The sequence below is a fragment of the Argentina silus genome (genome assembly GCF_951799395.1).
Source record: "Argentina silus genome assembly, chromosome: 3".
NCBI lineage: Eukaryota > Metazoa > Chordata > Actinopteri > Argentiniformes > Argentinidae > Argentina > Argentina silus.
The window spans coordinates 21,013,136-21,035,010 of record NC_139657.1 but is presented as its reverse complement, the minus strand read 5'-3'; the positions used below and the strand labels follow the sequence as shown (position 1 = coordinate 21,035,010).

Sequence of the window (21,875 nt, the reverse complement as noted above, 5' to 3'; positions counted from 1 at the left end):
TTCAATAAATGCCTAAAATGCTTTGTACAGCTGTCTTGTCTTATCATAACCCAAAATACGACGTTGTGTCACCTCATATTAATCTGATCTACTATACAATTATTATCTCCCATAAATGTACACCGACATAACTTTGGGAAAGTTCAATTGTGATTTAGCCATTATTTTGTGAGAGGATTTAATGAGAGGACCAAAATGTCACTGGTTCGTCAAAATCTTGCTAGCCAGACTAGCGTGCTAACTACATTTCCATCCCGGCTTACAAATTTCACATACATGCATATGTTTTATATACAATAGGTGATACATACATTTCTCTACTGTATGTCTACAAATTTCTCAATGCATATCCAGTATTTCAGACTGTATGTCAAACATGACTAGAATCTACCATGAATTTTGTATGCCATATGGATTATTTGTAAGTTCCATATACAACATATACATTTCCTTTAGACTTTTTATGCATCTTTCCCAATAGTTGGTGTCGCAAAGACTAATCAAATCAATGCGGGGTGTGGATTTCACACTGCACTGTAGGATATCTGGTTATTGTTTCTGTTTGTGATGAAGGACTACGCACCACTCCAAAGCTGAAGATGTCTGATTTGGAGGTGATCTCGCCCCTGAGTGCCTCTGGTGCCATGTAAGCCGTGGTACCCACAATCCTCTCTGTCATCACCGTCGATGATGATTGCGTTGCCGAGGCCCGTGTAAGCCCAAAGTCAGAGATCTTAGGCACAAGTTTTTCATCCAATAATATATTTCCGCTGGCAAATAGAAACGATCAGGATTCATTAGTAACTATTGACACTGATTTGGCAAACATGTCAGTCTAAGACTCACATGCCTAAAACATCTATCATCATGAAATACATTTTATAAGAATAATGCCATAGAGACCTTTTGACATCTCTGTGGACATGGTGATTGTTGTGCAGGTATTCCAAGCCTCTTGCTGTTCCCACGCTGATCAAACATCTCTGGTGCCAGGTAAGTGGAGGGGTGCCCTCCTACAAAGAAGTAGACATCCTATTTAATCTATTTAATCTTACTGTATATAGACATGTATAAATACTTGCGAAAGAGATATATCTAACGGTTATGTTTTGGAGAGCGGTACAATGTCGACGCTTACCAAGCATGCCAGTCGGTCTAGCAGCGAACCCTGGGACATGTAAGCATACACCAAACAAGGGTGATGACCATCACAGGAGAAACCAACCATGTCAACTAGGTTCTCATGTTTCAACCTGTGGAACAACAGTGGTCTTATCAAATAGTGACCTCCTCCATGAAATAACAATGACATTTCAGGGGAAATTACACATTGAAATATCCATTCTAGAACCAGTCCTCAGAGAGATACTTGGTAGGGGCATTCTGTCTCCTAGTCACTCTTCAAGGGACATTTCCCATTAAATGGATTTATTAGTCAGATTGAGACACTGCACACCCGCTACTGCTCCCACTAATGAAATAGAAGTGTAACGGTAATGAAGTGGCGGTAGGTCAGCTGACAGAGACTCACAGAGCAGAGCCAAGAAAATAAAGGAGGAGCAGAAGATAGAAACTTACGTCATAAGAGTTTGAACCTCTTGATTGAATTGGACCTTCAGCTCCTCAAGAGAGATGTCTTCCATCTGAAAGGAGGTTCAACTTTAGAATGTATGTCAATGTTTTGTTTTGTTCAACGTGATTAATTTATGCAGTAAATAGACAATGTTATGCAATGTTATGGACAGAGAGGATATTTCACTTACTGGATTGAGTTTTTTCACTGCCACAGGTTTCCCATTAATGAAGCCTTTGTATACTGTTCCAAATCCCCCCTCACCAAGCCTGCTCCCGCCCTCCGATACTGGCCGGTCATCAAAATGACCAGATATCTTCCTCAGCTCGTGGAATGAAAACCTGAGAAACCCTGAGAATGGACAAGTATCTATTCATAGTGGACATGACAGCCATGGAACCGTCGTTTATTCTCGGAGAATGCACAAATGCTGCCATCTATTGTCTGTTGAGGTCAACTTCTGAATAGGATCTAAATGATCAATTTGTCCTCCTTAAGTTACACTGTCAAAACACTATCTATTATGTAGTTTTATATTGTCATATCTATCTTATTAAACCACATGTAAAATAATGTAATCCACATTTTTAACTGGACTTCCAGTAGTGATAACACAGATATATTTAGGTTATAACATTATTAGTCCACCTGTGTCATTTGTGTCTGTGTACTCCAGTGTGACTGGGGGGCTGTCTGGAGGTGACTGTGCCTCAGCTGGCTGGGTCTCTGCTGGATGGAGGTCTCTTACTGTATCTGGTTCAAATTACACAGTAAAGATAAATCACAAGGCACAAAGTGAAAATAAATACAGTGCCCTCCATAAGTAATGGCACAGTGAAGCATTTTTTCTTATTTTTGCTCTACACTCCAAAAGTTTGTTTGAAATCAAACAATGACTATGAGATTAAAGTAGAGATTGGTTTCACCAATCACAACACTTTTTATGCATAGTCCCCCTGTTTCAGGGTACTCATGTTTAGTATTTGGTCGACAATGCTTTGCATGAAATGTTAATTGCACGTTAAACTGGATTTAAATCTGAATGTTGACTTGGCCAGTAAAGAACTTTACACTTTTTGGCCCTGAAAAACTCCCTAATTGCTACACTATGGCAGTATGTTTTGGGTCATTGTCTTACTGTATGATGAAGCACCATCCAATGAATTTGGATGCATTTGCTTCTACTCAAGCAGACAAGACATTTCTGTACACTTCAGAATACATTCTGCTGCTGCCGTCAGCAGTTGCATTATCAATTAAGACAAGTTAGCCAGTTCTACTGGCAGCTATACATGCCCTAACATTAACACCTCCTCCACCGTGTTTCACAGATGAGGTGGTATGCTGTAAATCTTTGGCAGATCTTTTTTTCTCTAAACTTTCCACTTGCAATCAGTCAATTATCTGTCTACTTATCTGTCCAATTAAGCAAGGCACATTTTCAAATCTGATGATCTTCAATTTTATTGTAACGTTGTATTGAAGTTTGTGTTATAATGACAGCTATTATGGCATAATATAATATAAAAATATAATATAGGGATAATATGCTAGGCTGAAAATTTGACAGCACACTCCTAGTTGTAACAAGCCTATTATGATGTAATCAATAAAAAAAACATCATAGCTGTGTCATTATAAAAAAACAGTACATTTCAAGACTTCAGAGCACTAAAGGACCATTGCCTCTTGCTTTTCCAAGTATAGTAAGTTTTGAGTTTATCAGAGGACTCACATAACCTGATCAGATGGGTCAAACCCAAAGTGACCCAAATGTCCCACAAGGGCAATTTGATCTGAAAGAAGACAATGAGAAGAAGGGAAAGAAGTAAATGAATGCAGCTTTAGCATTTTTTCAACTGGCTGCCCTCCTCACTTGCTGTGGAGGATCTGTTGGAAAGAGAAAGGAAAGACTACCCTACGGCTCCACTGGGAGGCCTAACACAAATGATAACCACAGCAGATAACTACCTCCATATCCAACCGAAGACCTGCCTCTGGGCGAAAGACAAAAGGTCACTCACGAGACCCAAGAGACCCTGACAATGAGCAAATGACAACTGGTAAAGAAAAAGAGGCAAGGACAATGGTCAAGCCATACCTGAAAGGTCTAATGGCAACCAACCTTCTTCAGCTCAACAGACTCGGAAAAAAGGCTGGGAGCACAACACAAGACCCTGCCCATGAACTGACTGATGACAAAGACACAATGGATACAGACAAAGCAACTGACAAATGTGGTTCTCCTAGGAGGGTAAACACTCCAATCATGGAGGTAAGGTTACTCCTGCATCCACCTATGACTCAAAGCTCTCGTAGCTCACGTTCCCGGACCTCCCTGAGAAGCATTAAAGACCATCAGGATGCTACAGTGGACTGGCAGCTGCCAGGTGTCTGTTCCTCATCTCTGTCAGAGGAGAAGAAAGGAAGGAGACCAGTGAGCAGCAGATCAGCAAGCAGCTCTGACTGTGAACAGGAGACCAATGAGGAAAAGAGCACACCAGATGGTAAGAGAAGCTCATTGCCCAGGTCTTGGACTCCACTAAGGAGGCCATGGTGAAGCCAGTAGATGATAACCTTCTTTATGATTGAGAATGTTTTTATCTCTCATAACTCAAATATGTCGTAACCCATAAATAAATGAATGCATTCATCTTTAAAGTATTTTTGTGTTCATTTGATATATTTACCAGAATATTTGTTTTAATTCTGAGGTTCTGAACTTTCCAATCAAATAATAAAAATAAAAAAAACGGTAAACCAAGAGAAAGGTCTCATAAATCATTCACTTTATAAACATACCACATATCCACTGTAGCCTACCTGAGAGCAGGACACTAGCTGGGGCCAGTAACCTGTGGCTCAATAAAATGTCCACAAGCTCTCCAACGGTGCAGTTACATGTTCCCCAGTCATTCAGTAACGCTATTGTAGGACTTTTCCCCTGTGTAACAAGTGCTTCAAATCTCCTGTGAAAAACGAACATCCAATTAGAGAGACAAATTAAACGAAACCAAACTAATATGTATTGGTAAACAGCTATTGAATTACATTGAATTACTGTAATTTACATTACAGTAGAACTATATGTGATTTAGTAACGAGTAAGCTGGTTTAGTAAGCTGGTTTGATAGTGAAACATGATAACTGCCATGACGATACAGGTGTGAAATTAAATCAGTTGCAACATTACCTTACGTGATGCTGAGTGTACCTGGGCTCGCCTGTGGGTTTGTGGATAGAGACAAGAACCTCTTTCCATCTGTCTTGAGGGTCCAAAAAGTCGGACAGTTTGCGGCGTATGCCGTAGTTCAGGTTCCGAATAAATGTAGCAGATGTTATTGTGTTATTCATCCTATAAAATATGACATTCTGTCAGTGTTGCCCTTTTGAGTAGTAATACACCATATTTACTACAACTCGTTCATTGAGCTTACCTGGAGAACACGGTATAAAGATTTTTAGAACAGTGGTCTAAACGAAACTAACTGCACCGCGGTGCCGTAGTAAAGAAAATGTTTTTCCGACATTAAGCAACTTCCCTAAATGTAATATGTACCTTTAAACAATTTTATCGGCTACGTTTTATTGCTTGCTGTTAGCTTCTCCTTTAACTGCTCTACAACGCGGAAATGATAATGCTTTTCACTTTCAGACTGAAGTCAAAGAGGAAAGCCTTTACACAGATTGCATTCAATGTTACGTAGGTACTGTAGTGAGAAACTTTGAAAATAAATAATGAAATAATTTACTGATCAAACAATCTGGAATGCAACACGCATTAAGCACAGGCCTATGTGTAGGATAGCCTAGAATAGAATAATTTCATAAAATAGTATTATCATTCATTAATTCTTTCCACCATACGAGATATTTTTTGAGAGAAATAGAGAATAGAGTGAGAGTGAGAGTGAGAGAGAGAGAGAGAGAGAGTGTGTGTGTGTGTATGTGTGTGTGTGTGTGTGTGTGTGTGTGTGTGTGTGTGTGTGTGTGTGTGTGTGTGTGTGTGTGTGTGTGTGTGTGTGTGTGCACTCGAGGAAGAGTTTCAGTTTCTGTGGATTGTTATTATTTTCAGTAGTGTCCTCTAGTGGACAATCAGGGGACAATCAGTTTGTTTATTCTGTTTTCTTTGATCTTACTATTTCCATTTGTACATCTGTAATTACTCTTGGAACCATGGAAATTGATGTTGCAGTACTTGTAAAAGCAGTATTAGGTCCAGACATCTGGCGCATACATAAACAGTTATGAAATAACCAAGGCAGAATTTAACATATGCTTTGGCAGCCAGGAATTTATTACGCTTTGGAGGTCAAAGAGACTAATTCTCTCTCTCTCTCTCTCTCTCTCTCTCTCTCTCTCTCTCTCTCTCTCTCTCTCTCTCTCTCTCCTCTCTCTATTAGCAGTACCTGATCTGTTATGGCCTGCTAGTTGCTATTTGCACTGGGTGTGTTGGATGAAGACCTGTGATCAGTTCCACATGCTGGGTTCTGGTGGTTGGGGCAGACTGAGTGGCTGGCTGGCTGGCTGGGTGGGTGGATTAGAGAGTGGGGGAGGGAAGGAGGTATATAGAAGAGATGAGATGCAGTGTTATACTTGTGGGCCCCACTGTGTACAGTGTTGGATATGTGGAAGTGGGTAAGAAGGTTAGTACCATCAGAAGGGCCAAGGCCACCATAATAATTACATTGAAACCACAGATGACTGCCCATGATGGCCACCCTCAAAGAGATCCATTTTCACCCATCCTGACAGGACATTGGAGAAATGTCAGACTCAGCCCTGTTTACCAAGTCACAAAGTGACACCAGTAGTAAACGCTCATGTGTTTTTCTGCATTCTCTCAGGGGCGGCGTGCATCTGTTATTCCAGAGAGACAACATTATTCCTGAATGGACTAATTGACTAATCCTCTTTTGACAATAACACCCATGTGGATTGAGTTAGAAGTGGAGACTCCACATGTGTAAACAAATGTTATTTATTTTGTATGAAACAACATAATTAGAACCATTACCAGAATGGAATCAGACAAAAAATTTCGTCTCTTTCAGTGTCTATGTTACAGGCCTTAAAGTTAGAGGCCTTCACAACTACATCACATTTATGTTCTTATTGTTCTGGGTTTGTTTGCCCCAGTAAAATGCTCATTTTCCACTCTCTCAACATGTGTCCCAGTTGAGTCTGTGTATGTATGTATGTATGTATGTGTGTGTGTGTGTGTGTGTGTGTGTGTGTGTGTGTGTGTGTGTGTGTGTGTGTGTGTGTGTGTGTACAAGAAGGCCTGAGGTTAGGTGCAATGTTTGTAATGTAAAGATATTGTGCCTGCGAACCTTCAAAGGAGTTCCATCTTTGACATGGGCGTGCAACTGACAAGCAGCCCTCAGATTAGAGCTGTGTGTCAGACGGGCCTCACACCTGCACACAGGGGCCTTTTGAAGTTCCTAATTGTCTCCTGCGTTCTTCTTCAAACCTCACAGGGAGGATCCCTGCACCGCACACATGGTTCACACGCAGACACGGAGCAAGGCTGTCTCTGGTTTCTCCTTTGTGTTGAGTCTTGGATAGCAGAGTGGGAAGAGAGAGAGAAAGAGAGAGAGAGAGAGAGAGAGAGAGAGAGAGAGAGAGAGAGAGAGAGAGAGAGAGAGAGAGAGAGAGAGAGACGAGAGAGAGAGAGAGAGAGACAGAGAGAGAGAGAGAGAGAGAGAGAGAGGGGAGACTCAGTCTTTAAAGAGCTGTGTTTCTCAAGCACAGTGACCAAGAGCCAGAGCCAGACGAGAGGAGGCAGGGTCTGACAGGTCTGGGTCTAGGGGAGAGAGGCGAGCAGAGCGGAGGGAGACAGGACAGGGGGAACCCCCTGCTGGTCAGGAACAAGGGCAGGGGAGAGAAGTGCCAGAGTAGGTTAAATCACCAGGGAGAAGCCCAGTGGGTGTAGGAAGTGGTCATGTGATGGCAGGACTGCTGTGAACAGCAACAAGAGGTGTTGGGCGGGCATTGTGGGAGTTACACGGGTTGCTATGGTTACCATTACAGAACACATGTTATCATATATGCAGATGTGATAGCTGTCTTTTCCGTACGTAGTACTCCACACCTGTTAAGAAGAGCATGCAGAGCACAAACAATAAGATAACAATTAGTTATATAGTCTTCTGTACTTTATGAAAATGCTGGTTTGTTTTGCTATGAGTCTACTACTGCTGGTGTTGGTGGCAGAATTTAACCCTCTCTTTCAGCCTGACACAGGACTGTATATCTATGTTTAATCTCATACTCTAACTCGAAAGAGAAGCGGCATACAGTACATCAGCAGTCTTGTCAGACTATGCAACCATTCAATAGGCTGATCAGAGGTCCCCTATGTTAGAATTCAAATGAGCGAAGTGAATGGGATGACTCACTTGGACACAGAGAGGAGCAACAGGAGATAGGGCACACCAATAGGACCAAAGAAGAGTCTCAGTGTATGCCTGTATACCCACTAGCTGTCTATATGAAGGCCTTGGCAGCACTGCACTGACACTACATTGAGTGTTCTCACAAGGGGGCCTTTTGCTTCTCTCTCTCTCTCTCTCTCTCTCTCTCTCTCTCTCTCTCTCTCTCTCTCTCTCTCTCAAAGCAAAGGCACATGGAAGCATATGAGAAACTGTTTATATTGCCATATTGTAAATCATGTTGTTTTTCAATCATTTGAAAACAGTTTTAGTGGTATACTTTCAAAAGTTTATTGTCATTGTTAAGAGTTCTTGACGCCCTAATAACACATGTATTGTTCATATTAGCAGAGGTTTTAATGGTTAGTTGTAGTTGTCAGGGGAACACATAGAGGGCAGCAGTGGCCTGCATGAATTTTACTATAATAACACAGACTGACCAAAAAGGCAAAGGCTTTAAAATCACCCCAGCACTCTTCAACACCATACAGAGGAATACAGATAGCATCACATTAGCTGAACCAAATTAGCTGAAAAACAATTAAAGAATAACCCTTAAGCTTCCTGAAACCCCTGAAACCCACCACTTGCTTAGTGTCTGTGTGCTAGCAGATGAAGTGAGCTGATGTGACTGAAATCCAGAGGACCAGCAAGCTTGCGTGTGTGTGTGTGTGTGTGTGTGTGTGGAGGACACATCCCAGGAGTGATCTCGCTGGAGCTTGAGTGGCAGCTCCTTTATGCGTTGCACTCGAGTGGTCACCAACACTGCCTGATTGCGGGAGGTTGGCCTCTCATATTTCCTCAGAAACCTCTGGCCGAGATCCCAAATTATCTGTCCATTGAAGCAAATCACCATGAAAAAAAGAACACACTCCCTCCCTTTCACCCCCACTGCTCTGAAGGCACTAGCTAAAGTCGTACAGTTGGCATGGCAAATCCGGCATGTAATATCATGTGGGGTTCAACATTCAATGTCAACCAGTCAAAAACCCAGAGAGAGACAGACCACAAAGAGCAAAGGACAATAGTTTCAGTTATACCCTAATATATATGCTTACTGTATAATGACAGTTACCGTTGCCATTATCTGGCCACAATACACTTCCTAATGGTCAACTCCCGAGAAGTGCATTGTAGTTAAGTTTAACTGGGCATTGTGAGGTGCAGATTTCTTTGGGGTCCTTTTGTGTGGGGGCTCTTGGGTAAGGACCTGTCAGGATATAAAGTGCACAATAATCCATGGGAATCTAGGGGGGTACGGGTCAATAGTGACCTAGATCATTCAAAAGGCCTTCTGATCTTCTTAGCAAATCATTGATGGTACGTAACCCCTTCCAGTGAAGCCTTTCTCCACAGAGGCCGGAGGAGAAAGGAGCCAGCGTGGCCCTTTGACATCCCAGCAGGGACCCTGTAATCCAACGCTCGTCAATACTAATCCTGATCTCCACCGCCACAAAGAGACCCGGAACCCAAATTCTAACACAACATACCCCCAACCATCAACAAGGTAGCAAGAGAGTAAACACACACACACACACACACACACACACACACACACACACACACACACACACACACACACACACACACACACATATTGTGAACCCAAGTGGTAAATTGCAGGCTTGTTTGTTAAGAGGAGAGAAGACACACACCAACAATTGTTGATTTACCCTGAAGTCTAGAGCTCCTTGTGGTTGGCACCCGTGGCCTGGGAGAGGTCAGAGGTCAAGTCTGTGATGACTTGTTTTTTCCTCTCTGTGATGCACAATATGCTGAGGGAGTAAAAATGGGATTCAGGATGCAGGGGTGTAAAAAAAAAAACATACAACCAAAGATTTTTCCTACTCTAAAGACAAAGTGCCTATTCAAAGTTTGGGGGCTGATTCAAGCCTTGATAATGATGTCTGGCAGCCTTGTATGGAAATGAAACAAGCACGACTTCAAAGAGAGGTTTGAGTCGGGTCATGTCTAATTCACCTTGAAGAAGTCCTCTTTTCCAGGTGGGCTGGGAAACTACCATCCAATCCAACACATCATCATATCCTTGAGTACATTATTGCATAAAGAACTTGTTTCCTAATGGTTAGGTAAATAGGGAATTGCATTTCATATTTTTAAACCTCCTCTTTTGTTGGCATTTCCCTTTCAGCTATTCTAATGCTCTGTTTCTTTTTCATTGTCAGCTCAACATGGAGATGGGCACTTCTCTTTACTTGAATAAATATCCCAAGGAGAATTGGACTAGTTACACTTCATTTATCCCTATGGACTTCAAAGCAGGTTCAAGCCCCCAGTCTTAAGAATATGATGGGCTCACATATGACAAAAGAACTGTTTCAGTCCTCAAACTATAAAACCATAGATTCCCCACTTTCCCTTGAAAAACCTGTAAGAACAAGCAAATGAATTTAATGGTCTACACAAGCTTGGGAACATTAAAGCATAGAATGAATGGATTGTCCTGTACTGTATTCTGTCATTGCCAAACATTACATTCATTATTTTCTGAACATAGCACAAAACATTATATAACATATGTATTGTATGTGTTGTACAGTAACATCACAGACTAACATTTATGTTTCCTGTGTCTGCATGCTGAGGTGTGTATCTGTCAGATATACTAATCTGTGTGTAGGAGGGAAATGATTCAGACAGGAACACATCTGTACTGCTGCACAATACGATATAGTACGCTACACATCATATGAGCAGATCTTTTCTGTCAAACACTCTTGTCTTATGTATTGTTCAAGTTCAAAAGAGCCTTAGCACAGATGTAGAGAGGTGAACTGAGCTAATGTAAAACTTGTGTAGAGCACAATAAATCGCACCATTTGGCTTTTCTTAGTATCAATAGGCTGTTATAGGATTAAATAGCCATGCAGGCCTTTAAACTTGAAACTCTATCCTCACTGTGTGGCATGAACCCCTGACTTTCTATTCACCATAGAGCAGATTATGACGCTTAGCGCTTGTCCGAGTGTTTATGGCGCGATACATCCTCTCTGATCCCAAACACCAAAGCTTTCTCTTGCTTATCGTTAACACTTATCATTAAGGCCATGCAAGCTTGTAAGCACCCCCAAATGCTGAGTCATCCTAATCCCAAGATTTATCCTTCTCAAAAGAAAACACTGTCTTAATGCCCATGTGTGGCCATCTGTAAATATTTGTATGGACTGGAATAATGGTGGTCCTCTAATGATATATGGTGGATTGAACACATCTCCATCCATGGCTGTGTCTACGGATTGATCAACACAACAATGGCAAAATGGTTATGGTCCATGTGTGAGTGGTATGTCCTTATGTCCTATTAGTCCCACTCTTTGTCCATATGGGGATTCTGCAGTTTATCCTTTGAATCAAATGGTTGTCGACCAATAAACATAGGCCTTTGCGTTGCGTCTAAGTGTGCTGTGAGTCTTTGGAGTTTGACATGGGGATTCTAAACAGACTGACATTCTAACACAACCCTCAAAACCTGCTAATCTACTCATGGTTTTTCCTGTACGTTACACTCATGCAGTGCCTCCAAAAGGGCAATGTCTTTTAATAGGCCTCCAGTCAATCAGATGTTCACCTTTGCACCTTTGGAAAAACTTGGCACATAAAGGAAGGTTTGTGGATGTGCAAAACATGGGCCCCATTTTCCACAGCATAGCTGTCATTTAAAGCCAGGGGTGTTCTAAGGAAACCACTCTGGGTGTTGGACTGTAAACATGCTTCATTGCTCTGCCTCGGTTTCTTTGTGTAAGCTGTTATAGAATGTTATATTGTTGCTTTGTCCAATGTACCTGGCAAATTGATCCATACCGTATTGAAAGTTATGTATTTTATCTGTAGTTTATGACAGCCACGCTATGTATATTGTCAACGTATATAATGTTTGACCCAGAAAATGTATTTCTCTAGATAGTCCTCAAAACTTGAATTTGCAAGCAAGATGTTTAAAATAACCAAGCATGCTGCTAGCTAGATTATTACCGTGAATGCTTTTAAACTTCACTCACCATCTTTGGAATGGAGGGATGATTGCTACACAGTATAATTGAAGAGTAGATCAAAAACAAAGTCAGCAGTGGTCCCAGAAGTGTCAGCCCAGTACACAGACAACACTGAGTGTAGCAAATATGAGTGCAGCCATGCTGGGCAACTTGTCTGAGTTTGGAAGATTATAGGTCTAAGATTATCATTACTCCAGTCGTTGCATGAGCAGCAAAATCCTCCTCTATGTTAACGAATATGGGGATGTGTTTGAGTGAAACTTCTGGGAAGACTTGACAATAGGTCAATCCTATTGAGTTCAGAAAATGTTGCTCCAAAGGATTTACTGATAGTTAGATAGTACTATCATTTTTCAAAAACACACACACAAAAACACTATCATTTTTTTAAATTATTTTTTTTAGCTCTTATCATACTGAATGCCCCTTAGCAGTAAATGCGATTGACATGTATTTGTTTCATGTCAGTAAAAATAGATATTGTCACCCATTATTGTGTTTATATATATTATATATATATAATCACCCACATCACAATAATGGGTGACAATATCTATTTTTACTGACATGAAACAAATACATGTCATATATATATATGGCCAACGAAGTTACTTTTAATTATGATTGAAAGGTAAGATTATCATTGTGTTATAAATAGTTACCTAGCAAGCCAGAAAGCGAACTACATATTGAAGCTGAGTGTTTGAGCGCAGAGCTGACTATTGCTCATCTATAACTTGCTGTCTGATGGAGTCTGATTCTTTATTTAAGTAAATTCGGAGGTGCACCGTGTCTTTTGCTGACACCGTCCGTTCATGAAACAGTGTATATGAAATTAGCTAGCTATCTGGTCTGCTTAGTGCGGTAGTTTGAGTGTGCCTACAAGTGTGTGATTACCTGTCATGATATTTGTACGTGGACTGAAATACCTTGATTTTTTTTTTTGGTATGAAATAAACCGTTTCTAAATGGATCGCAATTGGCTTGTGTGTTGCGGTTTAGTTGTGTCTAAAATGTTTATGATTATTAGCTACCATGGTCAGTTTGACATAGCTTTCATATGCACGTTTGGACAGACGAGACGGAGGAGGTGAACCTTTCCCTGCAAGAAATGCACGGCGCCTTAGTATCTATCTCTCTTCCGTACTACGTGAATCGATTTTAAACTGTTCAGACTCAGACTCAGATTAAATAATGGCAAAACATATTGAAATACTGAAGACACAAGTTAATCAATACTGTTTTGGGGTGTCTAATTTAACAATTGCTCTTTAAGAATAAGTGGTTCCAGATTATTTCCTAAATGTCAATGGCCGAATTCACTAGCTAGTTGTACACCTCCAAACTAAATTCAGGTGAACTGCAGTTATGGTCAGCCATTTTCCTTGTGTGAACTACACTGCTAAGTAAGTAATATGGCCAGCACTCTCAAACAGAAAAATAAATGATGGTTTAATGCATAATCAGCATAGTCAATGCGGACGCCTTTCAGTGTAAAGCCTTCTTCAGCACAGAGTATAATATGTGCTGAAAATGTGCTGAAGAAGACTTGATGCTGAAACGTGTCCACAGTGACTACGCTGATTATGCATTTATCCATCATTTATATTTATATTTGAGTGCTGGACGTATTTTTTTAACTTATTGGATCAACTCAGGGCTACAGCACCCAAAGACACTTAAATCAAAGTATTTGATTATTGATTGATATTTTGAGTTGAGCATGTATTCTCCTCTTTTTTTTTTTTTTTTTTTTTTTTTTTTTTACTACACTGCTGACGGATCACCTTGAGTGCCCTGTTCTGTCTGTGGCCACACCCTGTCTGACATTGCCCTGTGAGAGTGTACAGATCCTATCAGGGATGTAGTCGCCTTGATGCTGGACAAGGGTTTATTTGCTGTCTGTAGTGGATGTCTCTCCTGGCCCTTACAGACAGTCAGACAAGGGAGGGCTCCAGATCTGGGCCCAAGATAAAGGAGAATGTAACAACCAGACCTCCTGGACCACCAGCAGAATAAGAGAAAACATCTGAGGTTGTGGTGTATGGTCTATGTGTCATCCATCTACAGCATCTGTATGGTCTATGTATCTACATTTACATTATATTTACATTTATGGCATTTAGCAGACGCCTTTATCCTAAGCGACTTACAACAAACAATCATCTACCTACATCAATAGTCATCCTCCTCAGAAACTCAAACACTACAAGTGAAGCCATATCTTATGGTAATTCTTCTTCAATAGAAAAATATATGACATACATTGACAGCCCTATAGGCAGACTGTGTCATAACCTCACATTCCCTCTCTAGAGACATGCTTAACACATGTCCTCAGGGTTCAACCAGACTAACTGAGGCGTTGTGGAGATGTACCATCTACCAGTTGTGCGTTAACCAGTGTAGACACTTACTGGGCCATCTATGGGTCATATATCTTGAGTTTGCTGGAGGGGGGTCACCATGTTTGCTCAAGTGTGTGTTTTTGAAGGTGAATCTGCTGCGGTGCAGTGGGGGGAGACTTAAGGGTCATTCTGTATGTGAAGGGTAATGTCTGCAGGTAACAGAGCGGTCTCTTGTGATGTCTGGAGGAGGGAGGTGTCATTAGCCCATTACCTCTGATGTCCTCTCAAACGGCAAGGAGAAGGTCAAAGGTCGCAGATACTGCACTTTTTTCTGTTTTTGCCAGACTGGAGATAGACAGATCCACTCACAGCAGAGCAGAGGAGAGATAGCAGAGAGACCAGGAACAAGGCAGACATAGTTCTGACAGTACAAACAGAGAATGACAGGAAGCAGTATCAGAGGAGAGGGAGAGGGAGAGAAAGAGAGAGCTTATCAAACACAGGCCACTACGATATTCCACTTATTCATGAGCCATAACAGTGAAAAATATATCACATTTCATAGACCCAGGACTACTTACAAAGAAGTAAATAAACTCTGGCTCTGTGCTTCCTACATGGGTGCGCTTGGGTCACCCCGATGTGACAGAATACAATTATAAAAACACAATAATACTTTAAAAAAACAGAATAGTATATGTATTAAAAAATTATGAGACAAAAAAAATAAAATAAATAATAATAAAAAAAAACTAATTGAACAAAATGAAAAAGCAAAAGTTTCAAAAATGAAATAAACTGTTAAATAATAGATTAACCACAGTAACACCAACCCACCCACCCAAGATAGCATACCATTCAATTTACATTATTTTAAATGTACAAAGAGTTAAACAATAACATTTGACCAGAAAATGAAGGAAGGGAAATACTGCTGGGATATACTGGTGTGTCTTGGTCGTTGAAGTTGCTCTTTGGTAAAAAAGTTAATTGGTCATCAAAAAAGGAAGGAGATGAAAATAAAGAGTCCTTTATTCCTTTATATACCTTAGTCCTCTTTCCTTTTTTAATAAGATTTGACCATCTGAAAACTGCTTGCCCTCATTCTAGTATCAAAGACAATCATCCGGTAAGTTTGCAAAAAATGGACTCCATATATGACTGAAAGCCTCCTTATTCTCTCTGAGGACAGCACTGATTCTTTCAAATGGGAGGATCTTGAACATTTCGTTGTACCACAAACAAGGAGGTTTATCCTTGATCCAATTAATCAAAATACATTTGTGTGCAATGAACAGTTTTTTTCTTTTCTTTACGCCAGCAGGATCTCAGATGGAGTGAGTCTTACAGTATCATGTAGCAGTCCCAAAATGAAGGTACATTACATTAATTGAAGGTGCATGCCAGCTCCTTACTAATATTATTCCAAAACCTAGGTATTGCTTGGCATTTTATTTTGTTAAGAATGTATGGGGTGCAGTGGACACGATGGAAAAAACCCCCCCAAGAAACATTGCTTTTATCCCCCGTCAGAAAACTTAGCAGAGAATTATGGTTGTGAAAACATCAATCAATATCATCTATCATCTATCAATCATATCCATCTTGACACCATTGTGAAAGGATTCTTGCATGACAAGACCAGTTGTATAAGCAAGTATTGTGAAAGGACAATCCTCCTGGTTCATTTGGCAATTGGAGTTTGGAGATTTTAAGTCTGGGTTTTTTCTTATGCCAAATAAATCTTGAGAAATGTCTGTCCACATCGTTAAGACTCTTCTTTCTGCATCTTTGAGATCAATTAAAACAGGTATAGATTTTTCTGGATCAGCCAAAAAAAATAAGATATCATCAGCATAAAGTGCTATTACATGCACCACACCTCCTATTTCAATACCTTTGATGTCTACATGTTTACTGATTGCTTCTGAGAGGGGTTCAAGGGCTAATGCAAATAATATGGGTGAAAGAGGGCAGTCCTGTCGACTTCCACAGCCTAGATTAAAGGGAGAGGACCACATACCATTTGTCAGTACTGGAGCCTGTGGTGAGTGATAAATTACTTGTATCCACTTCACAAAGTTGAAGCAGCTCAAACAAATATTTCCACTCCTAACAATCAAATGCCTTCTCAGCATCCCGAGACACCACAAGGGACACTTTTTTGGGTCTGATTACAATATTGAGTAATGCAATGAAGGCGCCTAATGTTGGTGAAAGAAAACCTCTGGTGAAAAAAGCCAGTCAGATCAGGCCTAATAAAATATGGCAAAAACACCTCTAATCTCTTAGCCAGGACCTTGGAGAGCTACTGTCAACATTAATTAAGGAGATAGGCTGATAAAAGGAACATTCATCAGGGGGTTTATTCCTCTTCAGAATAAGAGATATGTTTGCTTTAAGATTATAGGCAAACAGCCCTTCTCAAAAGAGGTAGAATACATCTTGAGCATCTGGTCAATTACAAAACCCCCACATTTCTTATAAAATTTGAGGCCAAAGCCATCTGGGCCCAGTGCTTTCCCACTTTTTAAACTAATGACTTCCATAACCTCTTCCTTAGTAATATCATCTGATAAAAATTCTTTCACCCTCCTTATCAAACTTTGGTAGGGAGACTCCATCTAGGAAAGTTTTCATAAACGTTTTATTTGTAGTATAGAGCTGTGAGTAATAAATTGCCATGAGTTTATTTATTGTTTTAGTCACAAGCTGTGAGCTTTACCAGTATTATCCTTTAATGAAGATATCAGGTTAGAAGCTGTTCTGCATTTCACTTAACATGCTAGGAGCCTCCCTGGTTTACGTCCAGCATAAAATATAGCAGATTCAGTACCTGGTCAAGGGCTGATCTTGTTGCCAAAATGTCTTTATACAAACGTTTAGTAGGTGAGTCCTTGAATTTGCAATCAAGTTCAGTAAACCTAACCCTCTAAATCGAACTACACTGTTAAGGCATAAGAAATAATGCCACCCCTCAAGAAGGCCGCCTCTCACAAAATGGTGGGACAAACATCAAGTGTATCATTCATTTCCAAATAATATCTCGTAAGACAATGCAGTAGTTCCACAAATGAAATAACACCAACTAAAAATGCTATTTTGCTTGCCGTATTGTTACCGTAACAATAACAAAACAACATTTTTAAGAAGGTACCAAGACATACATGTGCAGTTTGCTATATATATATATATATGTATTTTGCTACCAACATGCGTGCGCATCTTACTCAGACAGCAATTTTTGTAAACACTGAAAGGGGTCTATACAGTGTATCTCAAAAATGTAAACAATGACAAAAATGTAAACAATCAGTGACTCAAATTATAATGCATGCCCATGATGATGACGATGTATCCTTAATTAAGCAACAATAATCAGGTAGGCTGTGGCGTTTAAACGATGTTCAATTGGTACTAAGGGGCCCAAAGTGTGCCAAGAAAATATCCCCCACACCATTAGACATTTGCGTTAACAAGCAGTTGAACAGGTGTACCTAATAAAGTGGCCGGTGAGTGTATATTTTAATGCTATTCAGTGCCCTTTGAAGGAACGAATAGAGTTGCATCTAAAACAAACCTTATTTAAATAACTTGTATTAAGTTTCTTTCAATGGCAAGTATAGCTCTACACTAAAGTGAGTGCTAGAGTGCTTTTATATTTGTCTCCACCTGTATACGGAAAAAGACAAATGGCTCACAGGGCATGATTATATTAGATTAGAGAACACACAGTAAAGGATATGGAACAAGATGACTCAGACTTGGTTTGGTGTCAGGAAGACAGTACTGCAGGGTAGGGCTCAACCACAGATGAACTCATATACTGTACAACACCTTGGTTCAGTCACAGTCACAAACAACTCAAAACTGCTAGTCTAAACTAGACCTTTAGTGGTAAAGTGTCCACTTCCGTCCTTTTCACTCTTGAACAACATAATCTAACTGAAACCTTGTCTCCCAATGTTGAGCTCAAAGACCGACTCAAAGGGTGGACAGTACAGAACACAGTACATGCAATTTTCTATTGTCTTACGTGTAATTGCATATATGATGTCATGTTAAAACACAACACCCATGGCTGGAGGGGAACTTCTGCTTGCCAGTTGGAATAAAATACAGTTTTGTATCTTACGTCAGATGGAATTCCCCTCTTATCTAAATCCAAAAATGACTTACAGTTTTTCTCCATTGTATACACACAAAAAATTGAACTATGCACACAAGTCTGAAAACTTGAAACTCATGTATAAACAACAAGACTCCAGACTGCTAAACTCTAAGCACAAATCACATCATTTAGCACACTTTGTTCACCTGGAAAACACTGGCCTTCAAAATTAGCCAGCTAGCTTACCTTGGAAGCAGACGACAATTTTATACATTTGAATATGTAACATGGCCTCATGAAGCCAAAACATACACTCACTGAACACTTTGTTAGGAACACCTGTACACCTTCTCATGGTGGAGGTGGTGTAATGGTGTGTGGAATGCTTTCTTGACACACTTTGGGCCCGTTAATACTAATCAATCATGGCTTAAATGCCACAGCCTATTTGAGTATTGTTGCTGACCATGTGCATCCCTTCATGGCCACAATTTACCCATCTTCTAATGGCTACTTCCAGCATGATAATGCACAAAGCAAAAGTCGTCTGAAACTGGTTTCATGAACATAACAATGAGTTCAGTGTTCTTCAGTGGCCTTCCCAGTCACTGGATCTGAATCCAATAGAACACCTTTGGGATGTGGTAGAACGGGAGATTCACAGCTTGAAAGTGCACCTGAAAAATCTGCAGGAATTGTGTGATGAAATCATGTCATCATGGACCACAATCTCAAAGGACTGTTTCCAAAATCTTGTGGAATCAATGCCACGAAGAATTGAGGCTGTTTTGAGAGCAAAGCGAGGCCCTACTCAGTATTATTATAGTGTTCCTAATAAAGTGTTTGGTGAGTGTATATAAACAGTATCTTAATGGTTGTGTTTTCAGTTTATTACACCAGTATTTAATTGATGCTCTGTAAGAGATATTCATATGATAGCTGTGTGTATTGTTTTGGTGGGAAGAATCCGTTTTGAGAAGAGAGAACAGAGTTTTGACAAAATGGTTAACTCTTCACAGTTTTGTGTTTAGAGTTTTGAGAAATTGAGCTATAGTTTCAGGAAACGTGTTTAAACGATTGGGAAAAACTGTCAACCTGGATGTCAACCCCACTCCCCCTCTCTCTTTGATGCCAATTGCTACAATGCAGGAATATACTTCCAATGCCTTTGTTAGATTAACTGCCTTGTCAGGATTCATAACCACAAGAGTTAAGTCCATCCTAAAGGGATGTCTCTGATCTTGGATATATTGCTGACTTGGCAAGATTATTGTAACAGAATATGTAAGTATAATACACAATCAAGCATTTCAATAGACAGTGTTTGTTTTCAGAAAACAAACCACATAGTTTTCTTTTCTCGCCAAGAAATCAGTTGTGAATTACTTGAATGATTTGTTATGATTGAGCTCAATGTTTATTTCCTATTCATGTTTTCTTTAATTAAAGACACAGAAATCCAGTTATAGGAAACAAATGAACATCAATACATAAATCACATGTTGTATTATAAGTTATTTTGTTGCGCCATTATGCTTAATGAGAACATTGTTTTAGTAAATAACTAAAGCGCATTGTTTGGTCTGTATTTATGTAACTGTCATTCTAAATGATGGAAAATCTCCTTAGGCATTAGAGAGCTAATTCAACATTTAAGCCTTTTACTGTCTTGTGCCTCTCGTAAATGCAGCCAGTGATGCACATGGCTGAACTAATAGCACTTACAAATGTGGCACTTACAAATTCTAAGGGAAGCTACTTAGTTTGTACAAGGCTACAATGATTCCCAGCGGTAAAAGGAGTTGCCACCAAATATGATTACCAGTTTTTTTCTTTTTATGTATAATCCTTCTCCTTTCACTAGTGTAGAACTGTATTACATTTTGGGGTGTGTGGTGTGAGCCGCCATTGATTGGGTTTCACCACTGATTGACTCACAGACAGATCTTATGTGGTGCATTTACTGTGCTACCTTACTTTTGTGGCTGTGCATTCTTTTGTCCCCTCAGCACCCCTTGTTGATGGAGAGGTCAGTGTTTGTGGGTAATTAAAAGCGGGTTTAGGCTAAAAGCACCAACTAAGACTCAAAGCACAAGGTTAAAGGGCAGTGGTGAGTCCACTCCAAGAGGCTTTGCAGATTCCAAGAGCTTTGCTGACGGAAAGGTCAGCATATGAAATGATAGTGGCAAGGGAGGGTGGGAATCTATGATGGTCGCTTTGTGTTTGTGGAAATACCTTGGCATAAAGATCACGCATGACACTCACATCCTGAACCTTAAAAACACTCAATGAAGCTTCATATTCTTCTATTTAAATGCCCCCCCACCCCCACCCCCCACCCCGTGAGATACAGTATTTTACAGTAGATTACAGTAGTGTGCTGTGTTTTCCTCACAGCTCTTATAAAGACAAACCAGATGGGCTTGAGGTTGGCAGAGCAGAGGCTCAGCTAAAGCTCCCATGTCCTCCAGGGCATGCATGTCTCCTGCCCCCTCTACTGCAAATAGCTTCACTAAAGCCATTACTCGCTTAATTGGACCAATTCAGCATGTTTTCCCAAGGTCTTAAGTAGTTTACGATTTAAAGACGCAAACATGGACAAACATGTTTTTTTTTTTCCTCCTCTCGGGGACAGGAGGCCTGCATGCCATCTGAGAGAGAGGGACACCTGCGCCACTGTTCCCATGATTCCTGTGGAGGGGAACAGTGGCATGCCCAGGATGACTGAAGCAGAAACACCGGCCCATTCATTGTCATCCAGGGGCCCATAGGCATACATACAGAGTGATGGTATAATAGACAGCCCAGCTTAACCCAGACCCCTGTGGGGTAGCAGGGAGATGTGATGATAATTAGTGGGTGCACAGCAAGTGTCAAAGTGTGACAAATTGGTGCTTTTCCGCTAGAGATCAGGTCCCACTACAAACTTTATTTGGGGCCAAGCACCTCCAGGGTTATTCTGAGGACTTGGGGAGAGCAGGGACCTCGTCAGACACGCGTTTCCCAATGAGTTTCACCCTCAAACCAGCATGACTACTCATAACTGAAACAACAAATCTGTCAACAATTTTCAAGTTTTTCTCCAATTTCTTATTAACATGACTTTGAAACTGGCAAAGTAGTTATGTGGTTGAATGTGCAGCATTTATTTAGTTTGTAAATGTACAAGAAAAACTAGCATAGATTGTTCTGTTAGTCAGCCAGATGAGCCAATTTCACATTTCCCAAAATAGCTGAGCAAACTTAATAGTGAATATAAATGCTTCTGAACTTGACTTCAAACCAAAGTAACTAATGGTTTATATTGCATTTTCATGCTTTTGTAACAAAGCAACCCCCACCCAAGTCCTAAAAAAGTCCCCAAAATCTCCCTAAGGTCCCAGGTCAGGGGTTGAA

At 40.4% G+C, this 21,875-nt stretch overlaps 1 protein-coding gene across 2 annotated transcripts in view; it reads right to left on the bottom strand.

Moving 5' to 3' along the window:
• irak4 (interleukin-1 receptor-associated kinase 4) overlaps nucleotides 1-21,875 on the bottom strand; it is a 124,174-nt gene that overhangs the window by 1,174 nt on the left and 101,125 nt on the right. Inside the window, exons 1-9 of one of the 2 annotated variants that reach the window (XM_083665981.1) lie at nucleotides 5,011-5,186; nucleotides 4,767-4,928; nucleotides 4,397-4,542; nucleotides 2,222-2,326; nucleotides 1,764-1,924; nucleotides 1,579-1,643; nucleotides 1,139-1,253; nucleotides 904-1,013; nucleotides 584-770 (exon numbers count right to left, since the gene is read on the bottom strand). In XM_083665981.1, coding sequence (XP_083522107.1) covers nucleotides 584-770; nucleotides 904-1,013; nucleotides 1,139-1,253; nucleotides 1,579-1,643; nucleotides 1,764-1,924; nucleotides 2,222-2,326; nucleotides 4,397-4,542; nucleotides 4,767-4,927 — 1,050 coding nt within the window. In that variant the 5' untranslated portion in view covers nucleotide 4,928; nucleotides 5,011-5,186. Of the gene's footprint in view, nucleotides 1-583; nucleotides 771-903; nucleotides 1,014-1,138; nucleotides 1,254-1,578; nucleotides 1,644-1,763; nucleotides 1,925-2,221; nucleotides 2,327-4,396; nucleotides 4,543-4,766; nucleotides 4,946-5,010; nucleotides 5,187-21,875 lie in introns of those variants that run through there. The other variant, XM_083665982.1, reaches the window with a different exon arrangement.